Genomic DNA, 13040 nt, shown 5'->3' with positions numbered 1-13040 from the left:
TCCCCTGCTAGTCTGAATAGTGTCAACATTGATTCTTTATAAACAAAGGCCTCAATATTGATTCTGTAGAAACAAGGGCCTGGTGCTTGCTTCTCTAACACATAAACTAAAGTTAGAATCAAGGTCCCTATTGTATTGAATCAACAAAAGATAGAGAATGAATCACTTTCTTTTCCTCATATTTTTGAATTGGAAACATAAGCCTTATTTAAAGATGACATGGTGCACATGTGTATGTGTGAATGTGTGCGTGAGTGTGTATAAAAGGCAGTATAGTATAATGGAGGAGACATTATGAGAAAAGGAGGAGAGTAAGAAGTAACTGTTGAAGAATCAGACTCAACTTTGACCCGAATATCCAAATTGAAAGACAAAAGCTCATTTCTTTTCTCTTCAATGACCACAAGAGGGAGCAACTTAACAGTATGCTGAAAAAGAGAGCAGGGCTAATTTTGGGAGAGTTACTGTAAAAATCGCTCTGTCTCACTGTTGGGGAATGCTGTTGCAACTGACAGGAACTGGCATGTGATTGACAGGAGGCATATGTATACGTGGGCATTTGTTTCAGGGGTCGATCATTTATTTAGTCTTTTACATATGACAGCATGTTTTTGATTTTCCTTTTATTCCCTTAGAAAATGACAAAAGGGGTGTTATGCTAATTGGTTATTCATTTAATTGGATAAACTGGGGTCTAAGAAAATGTCACATTTCCTTGGCAGTTTCCAAATAGTCCAGGAAATGTTTGTGCAGAGCTGAATGATTCATCATTGGTTCCCCAGATACTTACTGAGTCCTGCTCTAGGTAGGGGATATGTTAGATGCTGGGGATATAGCCATGGTCAAGACAGGTGTGGTCCTCAGTGGCATCCCTAACTCGCTCTTACTCTGAAGGAGTCAATATGTGCTGTATTGGTGTCAAAAGTTCACAAACAAGCTCAGTGACCTTGGACACATCAATTAGTCCTTATGGATCTACAAAGTTAAGGTGTTGAAATAGAGCCATAGGCAATAGTTTTCCATTGTTTAAAGCCCTGCAGCATTCTTAGTTCAAAAGAAATCTTAAGTAGGACAAAAAGTCATAAAATTAAATAAATGCAGAGCTGCTGTGCTTTGGGGAGTTGGAGAAGGAGCAACATGACACTTCTACCTTGTCCCACTACAGTTCGGAAGAGCATGGCTAGAGATCAGCAGCATTAAAAGTTTGGGGCTCCAGTCTAGGATAATGTGTGATTCTGTTCAGAGATGGGGAAAGTAATTGCAAGTTTTGTTTTGGGAGGGAGGCTGGCAGATATGGACAATATCATTTCACCAAGCCACTTTCAGAATTCCAAAACAATGTGATAAAGAGATGATAAAACAATAATATATGATGCTTTCATTTGATTGCTTGAGTATGACACTTAAAAAGTAAAATAGACACATAATTCTCATAACTCTACCTGCCAACCCGACACCCAAGAAGTTGACACCTTTTTTTAAACTGCTAATTGCCTGCCCCTGAGGTTATGTATATAGAGTGATTTATATAAGTAATAAGAAAGAAAGCACAGGCTACCAAACAGATGTATGGTGTGGCCCTAACAACCAGGTAGATGGACAGATGATAGATAGGAAAGAAGGAAGAAAGGAAAGAAGGGAGGAAAGAAGGAAGACCAGGAGACATATAATATGCCAAAATGCTGAGAACCAGTTCAGAATTGTGGGGGCATTCTATTTTTTTTATATCTGTATTTTTTATACATTCTGCACCCAACATGCAATCTTTTCTAAACAGGAAGAAACAAATATTTTTAAATGGGGGATTAGCCCTCCCTGCTCCCCCTGCCACCCCAAGCCTCCCTCACAGGTGGGAGAGTGTATGATTGTGCTCAAAGAATTGCATCCAAACCCAATGATCTGGGCAAACAGGAAAAATGATCAAAACATACAGAACGGAGTTCAATACACAGATGCGCAGGCCAGCAGGCTTTAGAAGAAAAAGATCAAACAAAAATAACAGAAAATTATTAGCCTCAGAGAAGTGAATAATTTCCTGTGGTTTGCTTTTCAAATGAAAGATTCTATAAATCGATTGGGACTTTTATTCCAAGGCCAGTGGGTTTAAAGAATTCAGGACAGGTTTTTATGAACTCGTGCTTGGTTGCTTGGTTCCTGCATGTGTACGTCTACATGTTTAAACATCTAGAATTCATTTTTCAAAAAATAAGCCCCCTAGAATATATTTTTAAAATGACATGCCATAACCTTTTCCAGATTATTTGAATATTTAATAACACATCAGATCTCTTTTAGAAAAGATAGTGTCTACTTAGAAAAATGGACCCACTTTTTAAAAAGAGGACTGATGTTTAGTTTTAGCTTAGCTATGAAGCAAAAGGTTTATAAGAAAGCATAATAAAAATTGAGAAATTAAACGATTGTTTTTTTCTATTATGGATCAGTGATTTTTTTATCTAACGATGCTAATGAAGCAGAGACATATGTCCTTAGTCCTATCACTGAATTAGGCATCTGACTGTGGTGCAGAACTGAGGATTAAATGAGAGAAGAGCTGCATAGTATGTAATAAAAGGCACATCAGACCAGGAATCTCAGAACATCTTATTTCTTCCACAGACTATTATGAAAGAGAACAAGTTGAAAAGACCAGAGGTCATAAGGAAAACTCAGCACAGCTGGCACCAGATTGTGTGGTGTAGAGCCAGCCACAAAGACGGCTCAGCAAGGGGTGTCTGCTTTCCTGGAGAAAGCCTTTCCCCCTAAGACACACAGCTGCCTTTTCATGAACAAATCTAAAACAACTAGAGGCCCGGTGCATGAATTCATGCACCGGTGGGGTCCGGCCGGTCCTCCCTGATTGAGGTGATCAGGCCAGGCCGGCCAGGGAGGAGGGGCTGAACTTCCAGTCGAGGGGACAATTTGCATATTAGCCTTTTATTATACAGGACTAGAGGCCCGTTGCACAAAGAAATTCGTGCAATAGGCCTTCCCTTCCTCTGGCTGCCGGCACCGGTTTTCCTCTGGTACCCGGAACCCAGGCCTTCGCTCCGGCCAGAGCCTTCAGTCTTTGCTCCACTGCTTTGGCCTATGTATGCAAACTAATCGCCATCTTTGTTGGGTTAATTTGCATACTCTCCTGATTGGCTGGTGAGCATAGCGGAGGGACAATTTACATGTTTGTCTATTATTAGGTAAGATAGGCTGGGATAGTTGTCCCACTCAAATAGGGTCCATGAGTCAAGGCATACCCTCTGGAGCAGGGTCCCAGGTGAGGAGCCTCTCATTGGAAGGCAGGTCACCCTGACTCAAGCAGTAGGTGCTGACCCTATGCTCCTGCCTGGAGACGGTGAGCATGGAGCTCAGGAGGCCGATGGCACTGTAGCCTGGACCCTCTTACCCACAGGAAGCCGATGGGCCAGTGAGCCAAGGTAGTCCAACTCTGTGCCACATAAATATTTTCAAATATCTGGGAGCCACATGATGTGTGTGTGTGTGTGTGTGTGTGTGTGTGTCGTGTGTGAATATGGGATGTTATGAACTGAATTGTGTCTCTTCTCTTCCCCAATTTATATATTAAAGGCCTTACCTCCCATGTTATTGTATTTGGAGATGAGGCCAAGAGGTACTTAAGGTTGAATGATGCCATAAGTGTGAGGCCCTAATTCAATAGGTCTGGTGTCCTTATAAGAAGAATAAGAGACACCAAGGCCATGTACACACGGAGAAGAAAGTCCATGTGAGGACAAAACAAGATGCCAGTCGTCTGTAAGCCAAGGTAGAAGAAACCAAACCTGCCAAGATCTTGATCTTGGACTTCCAGACTTATGAACTGTGCAAAAATAAAGTTCTGTTGGCTAAGCCACCCAGTTTTTGTATTTTACCACTGCAGCCCCAGGTGACGAATACTTGGGGGCAGGAGTGTCCCATCTTTCTGTTTGACACCTATGCTCCCAGGGTGGCTGCTATCTCCCGGGAAGCACAGCAGATGGCAGTGGCGTCCTGTGAGTCTGCACAGCCAGCCGCCTCTCAGGCTGTGGCTCTGGCTTAGCTAATGAAAGGCTAAGAGACATAAGCTTCAAGGTCCAGGCTTCTTCATAGGAAAAATCAATAACTTTGCATTCAAATGTCCATATAACTATTCATCAAAGTGGGCTCTAGAAAAGCAAATGAGATCCTGTTTAAAAGGAGAAATAAGAAAAACAAAATTCTCAGGCATGTGACGTGCCTGCAATCTCACTCCTTCTAGTTCAATGAGGGTTGATTGCTATTTCACGCATCTAAGTTTGAGTCCGAACCCTCTCCATCACTCCCAGAGGTCTCTGCAGCTCCCTTGCCACACTTGCTGCTGAGGTGTGAGGTGTCAAAACTGAGCCCATGGCTGGCCAGCCTCATACTGACACCAAGAACACTGTAATCTTCCAGTTGCCATACTTGGGCTGTTACCTCGCTCAGCAGTTACAGAACCCAAACTGCTCTCTGTTCCTATCGGGGCTCTGAGGGATGGAAACTTAACCCACTAGGCCAGCGGGTAGGTAGCACCTCCTCCTGCACGACACTCCTATCAGGATGCTTCATTACAAATCCACAGCAGGCAGGAGCAGACAGAGACCCAGCCCTTCCCCGATGACCCAGACATTAAACCTGTCCCATACATCAGGGCTTACTTTCTGTGAGTACGCGCACGTGCGTGCCTGTGTGTGTGTGTGTGTGTGTGTGTGTGTGTGTGTGTGTGTGATTTTCAACAAGCCAGGATGCTTTTAAAGGATCAAAATAATTTCCTCTGTGACATAATTACCAAAAATTAGACTGAAATTTCAAACGTTTACGCTTAAGCATTGGAAGTCATGTATTCTAGGCAGAGTCTAGAGATGAACATACAAATGACCAAGACTATGACAATACATGAAAATATTAAATGAAAGCATTGTACTCAATACTCATAACTGTCTGGACAGAGAAGTAGCCCAGAGGAGCATCTCCTGCATGCTGTTTAGTCCTGTGAACTCCAAGGTAATTCTACTTGGATATAAAAATAGGAAAAGTAATTCATATCTTGTCCACTGAACAAAAAGACTAAAATGATAAAACTTGCCTATGAAAAGTTGGGTTAATAAAGCAAGATAAAGTATTGTGGTCAAAATACATATAAAGACATAAGCATTATTTTAGAGTCTCTGGGAAAATAGTTGATTAGATGCTTGAAAGATAAACCTGATCTTCCAAAACATATTTGGTTTTGGCCAAAACTAGATCTACGGTGAATTCCCTAAAATGTGTTTTCTGGAACTCCAATTCTCTGGAATATTAAGACTTCTTATGAAAAAGCATTCTGTGTTCAGGTGTTTGGGATATTATTATACTTTTAACTTTTGTAAATTGATGTCTTAACATCTACAAAATGACCATTGGCTGATCCCAAGTAAGCCCTTGCTCACCTAAAATACCTGGAGACTTTATTTATTTTTAGATTATATTTATTTTATTGTTTAAGGTATTATAAATAGTAATAAATGTCTCCCCCTCCCCCCGCCATTGATCTCCCCCTGGCCTCCCCTACTCCCCAGCACTTGCCCTCACCCCACCTCCCCAGTGTCTTGTGTCCATTGGTTATGCTTATATGCATGCATACAAGTCCTTCGGTTGATCTCTTAGCCCCCCATCCTTCCCTGACTTCCTGCTGTAGTTTGACAGTCTGTTCTATGCTTCTTTGCCTCTGTATCTATTTTTGTTCAATAGTTTATAATGTTCTTTATATTCCACAAATGAGTGAGATCATGTGGTATTTAGATAGCCCCAAACTATATTTTCTAATAGTCAAGTGAACATGCACTTCACAAGGTGCCACTTTTACAGTTAGCTAGCTAGTACTCAACCTGCTTAGCCTGCCTTGCCCATTTCTTAGATGGAAAAAAACACAGTAAAGGTGCTTGCCTATAGTTTGCTCTCTCTCTCTGCCTTGTGATCTACCCTGGCGCTTTCTGTGTGGCCCTATGTGGCATGAAGTGTTCGTCCCCAGGACACTATGAGTACAATAAAACTGCAAAACTATTTGTGGCTTCTCGCTGTGATCTGCATTTGGCCTCACTATATGTCATCCAATGTAATACGGCTCAATCGTGGATTAAGAAAAATTGAATATCCTTCTTTATTGCAGTGGTCACAAAGATGTGACTCTGTAAATGTACATTCTAAATTTCCAGTGTCAAACTTATTTGGCTTTGGGATCTAGTTTTGAGCAGTATATCTTATGGTACCAGTATTTCTAGGGTTCCCTCTGGGAGATACTATTCTTGAGAGATACTGATTATCTGTCTAGGCGAGTTGGCGTGTCAGTATTTTCCGAAGTAAAAAAATGCACTGGTGTCATTGTGAAATGAAACCAATCATTATAGCCAAAGGAACTCAACTCTCATATGAAATTTACTGTAGACTTTACTTTCATTAAAGATTTGGCACAAAAACACTGCATGGTAATATCTGAATGCATGTCCATAGTTTGTGGGGTCCATGCATTTAAGAATCCATTAATCTATTACCCTTCCTACCTTGGAATACATCTTTTGTGCATAAGACAAGTACTCATAGATGTCTTCTCTTGCATATTCCATTAGGCATCTTCATCTAAACCTGTTCAAATGAAACCCATTTTCACATTCCCATTCTATTTTCCTCAAGTGACATTTCCATGTACCCATTCACGTATACCAGAAACCCAGGAACCTATCAGTGTCTTCATTGTCCCTTACACAGTACCACCCATAGCCCATTAAGCACTCTGTTTCAGCATGTCTCCTGTCATATCTATGCTGTCCCTCTACAACACAGTCCAGACCTCATGATCTCATATCTCAGTCATTGCCATTAGGTCTAACAAGTCTCCCTTTCTCTAATCTGTACCACTGCTTCTGGTCTTTCCTTCACACTGACACCACTGGGATTTTTCTCAAGTAAAAATTTGATTATATTATTCTGTTTTTATAAGCTACCTGCCAATTGGTTTGCCATCATGCTATACAAAATAAGGACCAAATTCCTCACTCTGTCACACCATTTTTCTACTGTCTCATCCATGCTCTCTTTTCTAATCTTCTCTGGATGCCCACCTCTAGCACAGGACACAACCCAGTCATATTAACTTGGCTTCTGTGCTCCCAACATGACTAGCTATGAGATGCCTTGGTGCTTTCTCACCTTTTACCTGGAATCACCTTACTCCCACATTGGCTACCCTAGTCATCTTTCATCTTCAAGACCAAGCTCAAGAGTGTAAGAGTATTCTCTATAACGACTATCCTGGTCCCTTTCCTATTTCCCCCCACTATGCACTCTGGAGGGTTTTATACTTATTTGTCCACACCATTGCTTCTTCCTACCAGACGGTAAATTCCTAGAGGTAAAAGATTGTGTGCTACCAATCTTAAAATCTCCAAAGCCTCACAGAGCACTTGATACACTGAAAAACGTTTTACAAATGCTTTTTTAGCAAAAGGGCCATCATTTCCTTTCATACATAAAATAATATAAACTATGTACTGTGTGTTCCTCAAATCATCCTGTAACAGAGCAGTGAATTCTTGACTTTTTCCCCTCTGTCTCAAAACCCCATCATTATGAATATTTTTGGAAACCAAAAAGCATGATTCCCAATTTTGATTTTTTTCCTGAGTAAATATAGGTACATGGGCAAGTATCCAGGATAGCACTCAGAGAGACTCGAAGTCTTTTCCCAATCCCCCTCTTTCAGATCCTTAGGTGCAAGGGCCGAGTGAAACCTTGCACCTGCTGATTTTGGAAGAGCAGAGGACAGTGGAGCCACTCGAGGCCTGCAGGAGGGCACCGCCGTCTCAACTCTGGACCAAGCAAGAGGACTCAACGCTGAGACTCAGGCACGGAGTTCTAGCCACTTGCATCCAAGAGTAGGAACAAAAAGGAAATATAAAAATTTGCTTTCCTGAAGACAAACTTCTTGAATTAATCCGAAGTTAATTCTTGTGAGAGTTTTAGGAACTATTGTTGATTGTTAAGGCTTGTAGTCCTGGGTAAAACTGATTAGTTATCGAAACCTAATAAAAGGTTTATAGAAACAGAACAGTCAAGTTAACCAATTTTAAAAACCACTTCCATCTCCAGTTGCCTCTTCCTATTTCCTACTTGAATTGTTATAAGATCTTAACAGTACTTTCCAATAAAAAAGAAATATGTTTTCAAAATGAATCCTTCCCCAGTTGTTTTGCTATCCTCTATACTTTTATGAAAACACTTGAGCCCTATGGATATGAAAGGCTTATCACCTGTTCTAATGACATGTTGGGGGACATTGTCTGAGCACGAGGAAGGCTAGGCAGGAGGCAGGTGGGAAGATGCTTTGAGCTTGAAAGAAACAGAATAGAGCTTTAGTACTTACAGCTGTCCTCTTCTTCAGTTATACATTTCACAACATAGCAGGCGTAGATGAACCCTGCCAGCTGAAACAAAACAAAGGTGCTTTAGACAGGAGGCAAAGGCAACAGAACTGGAGCTCGCTGGGGGCGTGACTTTTCAAAGGCAGGCAGTTTAGGACTAGGTCTAGTGTTCCAAGATGGCCCATCAGACGGGATCCTGACTCCAGTGTGGATTCCCGATTCCAGTGACGTCTATCTGCCTGATAAAGAAATATTGTCCTCTGACCTGAAATTATGTGTAAGACTTGCTAATTGCCAGGCAATCTAAAACAAGCTATTGTAGATGCAGGAAAAGGAAAAAGGAATTATGGCCACTCATTAATGCAATAACATTTGCATTTGTGGCAATCAACTTCTAATTTACCTACATGAGCCACTGACTAGCATAAAAACGCTTTCAGGGAAAAATATTAAGGAGATTCCATGGTATGTGGCATGAACACTCTATCAGTAAAAAGACCTCTTATTTAGACCTCGAACAGGAACCAAGCAGTCCAAGTCTAATTAGGATGAGGTGGACGCCTGTGGGTGATGAGTATCCCAATGCACTAAAGTCAGGATTGCACACATCACGTTGTCTTTTCTGAAACATACCGCAAAAAGGCCCTTATGGGCAGGCAAGTCTTCACTGACTGAAATGGGTCCCTGTACAGGAGCATGGCAAATCTCCTGTGATATCTGTCCCCTTAGATTGCATTCCCTCATACCAGTCTATTTATTTAGTCAAGTTATGAGCACTGCTGGAAGGAAGCAAACTAATATCATTCCTGATAAGTGGAAAAATTATTACCCAAAATAATCCAGTTAAATAATCTTTAAAAGCACGTCCTCAGAACGGTGATGAAGATTATTCACGATGGCATTTCAGAAAAGCGTTGAGTCCTGACCCCCCACGACAGCATTTGGTGTGGGGAAGGGAGGGGACCTTAGGAAAGGCTGCAGCCTCCCATCGGGAAGCTGAGGAACAGGGCCCCGCATGATGAGCCTACTGAAGATCTTGTATTAGCTGGCAGCGATCCTTCTGGAAGATGTGAGTGGAGGATTTTAAGTCGGATGGGACACTGATAGTGATGTAATGAGCCCAGAACTATTTGGAGACAAAGGGGGGTCCAGTTTAAGGAAACTTTAGGAAATCTCTAATTTGGGTTTGAAGGAGAAAGTACCATGCGACAGTTTCAAACCCTCTTCCAAAGAGAACCGGTGTGGGATGAAGCACTGGCTATCCTGGCTCAGAAGCAGTGACCCTGCTCCGGGAGGAATGGATGGGAGAGAAGGCTGTGCAACATATTCTTCAAGGGCTTTTGCTTTCAGATCCCGGATGAGAGGGAATGTGTCCCCGCCCCCCCCCCCCCCCCCCCCCCCCAAATGCAGTATCTGAACCAGTGCACAAATAAACAGCTAAATAAGGATACCACCACTGATGTTGAATTAGCAGTTAGTTTTCTTTAAAAAATAATCAACCTCCAGCATTTTTTTCATTGATTATATGTTGCTATTGGCAATAAAATAGTGATAGTAAGAACTATTTTCTTATATAAAAGAAACATCAGGATCATTGCTTTTACAGGACTGATTTTTCAAGTATAGAGTATTCTTAAAAACCAGTGTCTCCCATTTGGTTTTAGTGGAAATTTTGATTTGACCAAAGTCATATGGTGATTTTAGCATTTTCATGGGTACTGGAAAAATAGATTATACTAACACTTCTTAATCTTTTATCCACCAGGACCCATAAAAATCTCTAATCATTGAGTGGCCTGGCCCCATGGATACTCTGTCATTGGTACTTGGATATGATTATAGCTAGGTAAAGAGGCAATGGTTTGATTAAATGCCCCAGTCATGTCTATAGCTCCTTCCCTTCCTCCACATGAAGTCCTTACCATCCATGGCTAATTGCTACAGATTTATTAATAATTTATCTCTACTTTTCAGTTTTAAATATTTGTTACTTGAATTATCGATAAAACATTTTTTTTTTTTTTTTTTACAAAATCACAAATTTTTTTTTGACTCTTACTATTTCATCACTTTTGGATATAAAAATGTAGGTAAGCAATATTGATAGATTCAGGACCAAAAAAGTTCAACTTTTCATTAAGCTCCTAGATTATTAACTGCACCACTCTCCCAGAATTCAGGGAAGGCGCTGTATTCTGCTTACCAGTGATCTTTTAATTGTGTTTGGTTGCATTCTTTAACTATCAAGGGAGCGGCTTTGATAGAAAAGTAAATCCTGCTGCATTTCATTACAAAAGCTTGCTGATTAAGAGAACTTTAGCTTTTAAATTGGTCTCCTCTAAATACAAATGAAAATTTGTTTTTCCCAAATTAATCAAGATTCATAAACCTCTGTTATCTTCTAATTTTCCTACACCATATAAATTTCCAATTAATTTTTACTCCCTCATGGTGATTTATAAAACTCACCTACAGAAGAGGGGTTTCAAATCATTTCTGACAACTCTGTCTCCCATAATGTGCAACTCTGCTCATTTGCTACCTGGCTGCAAAGATGAACTAAGCTAGGATTTCCAACCTCAGCATCACTGATATTTTGGGTTAAGCAATATTTTGTGAGCTCTCTTGTGCATTATAGGATGTTTAGTAATATCCTACCATCAAGACAGATGACATTTGGGACAATAAAAATGTCAGCAGAAATTGCCATATATCCCTTAAAAGGCAAAATTTCCCCCGGTTAGAGCCACTGTTTTGGATACCAATCCTATCCTAAAGGAATTTGAAATCTTGTAGCAAAGATACATATGCCATTATAATTTGAAGTAAATTGAGATAAGTGTCAGAAGGAAGGAAGAAAATTGAATGTCTACTAAGTGACAAACAAAAAAAAAATCAAATGTCTACTAAGTGATTACTAAAAAAGTATGATATTTTTCATGGAATACAAACCCTTCCTAATGTTACACTTAGCTCCCCTTCTAGCCTCATTTCCCACCACTCCTAGTCTCAAAATTGATGCCAGTAGTAAGCTGTTTGGTGGTTTGCTGAAATATATCAGGTAGTTTTCCTCCTCTGTTCTTTAACTCATTAGCCTATTCTACCAACAAAGCATGTGAATGTCCTATGCCTTCTCCCTCCCCTGCCTGTCCAGCCTTGCACCTCTGAACAATTCTAACTCATCCTTTAAGACGGAACACAATTTCTGTCTCCCCCAAGAGCTGGCAATTAATTATCAGGGTAAGGTGCAGGTTGGCACATTGGAGATAAACCTCAAGAGATGGAAGGACTTTGAGAGAGGAAAGGAGAAGACATCTTCCAAGCAGATCTCAGAAAAGCTCTGGGAAGGTGTAAATTATTATTCATGGAGGAGCAGATGGCCCAGCTCTGAGAAGTTTGGGCAAAGTGAAGAGTAGTGATGATGCCCAAAGCAAACAGTGACTTATGTTGTCACAGTAAATCTGAGTGCCTGGAGTTAAAATACAATTATTTTATTTTGTTCCTTTTAAAAGGTGGCTAGAATAATAATGAAAGACACTATGCTAGGCAAATATACAATTATTCACTTTGAAAAACTCAAAGTATTCCAGTTGTTTTAGCCTTTGGCATTCAAAGCTGAGCTAAGCCTAAATCTGTTTCTTTTTATTCATCTTTTCACCTTGATACATCTAATAGGATTTGTTCACTTCTAATTCACCTGATAGGTAATTACATATCATCTTGATATCATTACTGGCTGAAAGGATGTATTTTCTCTCTATAACTAAATCAGGTTGAAATACTTTTTAAAAAAATCTACAAACCAAATTATGATGGTATATCCCAGAAATTCACTTAGAAGCTAATAGGTAAGAGGTAATTGAAGTCTATTGGTAAGTGTTTTAAAAGATTCAATTGTAGTAATTGAAAGTATGACAACCTTAGTGTCTAAAATTCTATCATTTGAACTTCTGTTTCCAGGAAGTTGGAATAAATGTACTTTTCTGTAACTCCCCCACTAAGTACAATTAAAACCCTTGGGCATTATATATATATAACAAATGTAGGGAGAATCTGAAAGGCAGAAAGAAGGTAGGTTGGCTAGTAATCTTGGAACCCAAGGAAAGACTACCAAAAATTTATATACTGTATGATTCTATTTTTAGAATATTCTTGACAGGACAAAATTATAGAAATGAGGAACAGATTTGTGTTCAAGGACTAAGAAAGGTGGTTGATTATAGGGAAGTCAAGCTGGTAGTAAAAAGGCAGCCTGAGGGATTCTTGTGGTGATGGAATTGTTTGGACACGACTGCATCAATGTCAGTATCCTAATATTGAGGCTGTACTATAGTTTTGCAAGATGTTTCCATTGGGGGAAACTGGGTAAAGAGTACATAGGCTCTCACTGTATTATTCTGCACAATTGTTTCTGATTTACAATTTTCTCAGATAAAAAGTTTAAAGATTATACATTTCAGTGTACTATTATTAATGTTAAAAACTTTTGTATTATAATTTAAAAATTTTAAATACATTTAAACAAGGTTGATATCTTTATTTTATTATCTACAAAGACATAATTTAATTCTGAGCCCTTAGACTGAACTGAAGTCCACAATAGTTTTTGATGTTGATATAATATCTAATCATTAT

General features: G+C 39.9%; 1 protein-coding gene across 2 annotated transcripts in view; it reads right to left on the bottom strand.

Annotated features, from left to right (window-relative positions):
* The window catches only part of NKAIN2 (sodium/potassium transporting ATPase interacting 2), a 797410-nt gene that overhangs the window by 19614 nt on the left and 764756 nt on the right, over positions 1-13040 (bottom strand). For both annotated transcript variants that reach the window (XR_004968975.1, XM_036318143.1), the window contains exon 5: positions 8408-8468. Coding sequence is in view for 1 of the 2 variants with exons in the window: in XM_036318143.1 (XP_036174036.1) it covers positions 8408-8468 (61 nt within the window). In the remaining variant the exon portion in view is untranslated. The remainder of the gene's footprint in view (positions 1-8407; positions 8469-13040) is intronic.

The sequence above is a fragment of the Myotis myotis genome, unplaced genomic scaffold (assembly GCF_014108235.1).
Source record: "Myotis myotis isolate mMyoMyo1 unplaced genomic scaffold, mMyoMyo1.p scaffold_m19_p_7, whole genome shotgun sequence".
Lineage (NCBI taxonomy): Eukaryota > Metazoa > Chordata > Mammalia > Chiroptera > Vespertilionidae > Myotis > Myotis myotis.
The sequence above is the reverse complement of the archived record's forward strand: the minus strand, read 5'-3'. Positions and strand labels throughout refer to the sequence as shown.